Genomic DNA, 3,189 nt, shown 5'->3' on the forward strand with positions numbered 1-3,189 from the left:
GCAGAATCACCTGGGCCAGATGTGGGTGAGGTGACTGGCAAGGGATCCAGGAGCACAGAATCACCTGGGCCAGATGTGGGTGAGGTTCCTGGTGAGGAATCCAGGCTCACAAAGTCACTTGGGCCAGATGTGGAAAATGCTCCAAGTCAGGAAGCTGGATTAACAGAGTCACCTGGACCAGATATAGGTAATCCCCATGCACAGGAAACCGGCTATGTAGAATCACCCAGACCAGATGTGAATGTTTTTCTAAGTCAGGAAGACCAGATCTTAAAATCACTTGATTTAGATGTGGGAAAAGCTCCTGATCAGAAGACCCAGCTCCTCCATGTAGACACAGTCATGCAGCTACCTGGGGCAGTTATGGGAAATGTTTCTGAAAAGGAATCTGAACTCATAATGTCTCCCAGAGCAGGTGCAGACAATGCTATTGGTCAGGAAGCGGCGGTCCTGGAGTTAGCCAGGTTGCATGTGGGAAATATTCTTTGTGAGGAAGTTGGGCTCCTAGAATTAGCAGAGCTAGAGAGAGATAATCACCCAGGTCAGGAAATCAGTCTCCTTCAGGCACCTGGTCCAGATGTGGATATTTATCCTAGTTATGAAGACAGGTTCCTAGTGTCATACCAGCCAGGTGTAGGTGATGGCACAGAGTTACACCAACTAATTATGAGAGATGCTCCTGATCAGGAAGCTGTATTCATGATGTCACCTGAGGCAGATGCTCCTAGCCAGGAAGCTGGGCTCACCGGGTCACCTGGGTCAGATAAAGATGATGTCCCTGGCCAGGAAACCAGGTTTATGGAGTCATGGGAAATAGACATCAAAGATGCTTCTGGTAAGGAGGCTCAGGTTTTGTATTCACCTGACCCAGATGTGGGAGAGACTCCTAGACAGGAAAAAGTACTCATGAACTCACCTGGGTCAGATGTGGCTGATGCTACTGGTCAGGAAGTCTGTATTGGCATAGGTGATGCTGCTGTTCAGGAAGTGACAGAGTTGTGTAGGGGTGATATGGGAAATGCTTCTTCTGATCAGGGATCTGGGCTCATAGTAGAGCTACATGTAGATGACACTCAGGGTCAGGAAAATGGGTTTATTCATTTAGGTGAAACAGACACGGAAGATACTTCTGGTCAGGAAGGTGAGATTCTGTATTCACCTGGCACAGATTTAGGTGATATTCCTGGCCAGGAAACCAAGTATATAGAGTCAGTTGAGTCAGATGTAAGTGATGTAGCCAATCAGGAAACTAGACTCATGAATTCATCAGTGATAGGTCTAGCAAATTCTCCTGGTCAGGAAGAAGAGTTCATGGAGTTACCTGAGACACATGTGAGTATGTCTGCTATTCAAGAATCTAAGCACATAGATGATGTAGGGGATGTAGGGGACACTCCTGACCAAAAAACAAGGCTCTCTGAGTCAACCAGGTCTGATGTAGGTGATACCTTTCTATACTCAACTGGTCCAGATGTGAAGGATGCTTTTAGTCAGGAAGCTAGGTTCACTGAACCGCTCAGGCAGGATGTAGATGATGTTACTGTTCAGGGACCTGGGGTCACAGAGTTGTTTAAGGTTGATGTGGGAAATGCTTCTGATCAAGAAACTAGGCTCATAAGATCACTTAAGGTGGATGTTACCAGTGGGGAAACTGGGCTAATAGAGTCACCTGTGCCAGAGACAGGAGATGCTCCTGGTCAGGAAGCTAGGGAATCATGGGAGATAGATGTGGGCGATGAGAAAATTGCTGATATTATATATTCACCAGATCCAGATATGAGTGATTCTCCTGATCAGGAACTTGGGGTTGTGGAGTTACATGGGCTAGGTGTGAGTGAGATTCCTACTCAGGAAGCCAGAGTCTTGGCGTCATCTGAAATAGATGTGAGTGATGGTCCTGGTAGGAAAGTTATTAGTGAGTCATATGAGGCAGAGGTAAGAAATGCTGCTTCTCAGAATGATGAAATTCTTCACTCATCTTGGCCAGGTGTGAGTGATGCTATTGATCAGGAAGCTGAGATTTTGTATTCACCTGGCCCAGATGTGGAAGATTCTCCTGGTCAGGAAGGTGGGCTCAAGGGGTCATCCAGGCTAGATCTGGGAGGCATTCCTGGTCAGGAAGGCTGGTTTATGGAATCACCTAAGGCAGGTGTGGCTTATGGGTCTAATCATGAGGCTGAACAGACAGGGTCACTTGAGTCAGATGTGAGGGATACTCTTGGCCAGGAAGGAGGGTTTAGGAAATCTTGTGAGATGGATGAGAAAGATGCTTTTGGGCTCATGGAGTCAAGAGGTCTGGGAGAGATTCCTGGTCAGAAAGGCAAATTCTTAGAGTCACCTGAGGAAGGTGTGGATAATGGATCTAGCTGGGTAACTGAGCAGACAGGGTCACCTGGGCCAGACATGAGGGATGATCCTGGTCAGGAAGCTGGGTTTAAGGAATCTTATGAGACAAATATGGAAGATGCATTGGGTAAAGAGGTTGAGTTTGACCTAGATGGAGGTGATGCAGTTACTGGTCAAGGAATTTTGGTGCTAGAGACACATGAGCCAAATGTGGGTGATGCTTCTAGACCTGATCAGATAACTGGACTTATAGAATCACATGGACCAGAAATAGGGGATATTCTTAGTCAGGAAGCCAAGATCATGCACTCACCTGACTCAGAGAGGTGTGAGGATTTTGGTCAAGAGGCTAAGTTTATGGAATTGTGTGAGAGAGTTGAAGAAGATGCTGAGATTGCTGATATTATGTATTCACCAGTCCTAGATATGAGTGATTCTCCTGATCAGGAACCTGGGGTTGTGGAGTTATATGGGCTATATGTGAATGAGACCCCTATTCAGGAAGCCAGAGTCTTGGAGTCACCTGAAACAGATGTGGGTGATGGTCCTGGTCATGAAGTTGTGATTAGTGAGTCATATGAGGCAGGTGTGGGAAATGCTTCTATTCAGGATGCTGAAATTATACACTCTCCTAGACAAGGTGTGAGTGATTCTGCTGGTCAGGAAACTGAGATTTTGCATTCACCTGGCCCAGATGTGGAAGATTCTCCCGGTCAGGAAGCTGGGCTCAAGGGGTCATCCAGGCTAGATCTGGGAGGCATTCCTGGTCAGGAAGGCTGGTTTATGGAATCACCTGAGGCAGGTGTGGCTTATGGGTCTAATCATGAGGCTGAACAGACAGGG

General features: G+C 46.9%; 1 protein-coding gene across 1 annotated transcript in view; it reads left to right on the top strand.

The window, feature by feature from the left end:
* RAB44 (RAB44, member RAS oncogene family) overlaps window positions 1–3,189 on the top strand; it is a 41,994-nt gene that overhangs the window by 17,618 nt on the left and 21,187 nt on the right. Inside the window, exon 9 of the mRNA XM_069073657.1 lies at window positions 1,988–2,932. Within this exon, the coding sequence (XP_068929758.1) occupies window positions 1,988–2,932 (945 nt within the window). The remainder of the gene's footprint in view (window positions 1–1,987; window positions 2,933–3,189) is intronic.

Source organism: Petaurus breviceps, unplaced genomic scaffold (assembly GCF_028583685.1).
Source record: "Petaurus breviceps papuanus isolate PSGF00001 unplaced genomic scaffold, PetGlider_PUasm1.0 90865, whole genome shotgun sequence".
Lineage (NCBI taxonomy): Eukaryota > Metazoa > Chordata > Mammalia > Diprotodontia > Petauridae > Petaurus > Petaurus breviceps.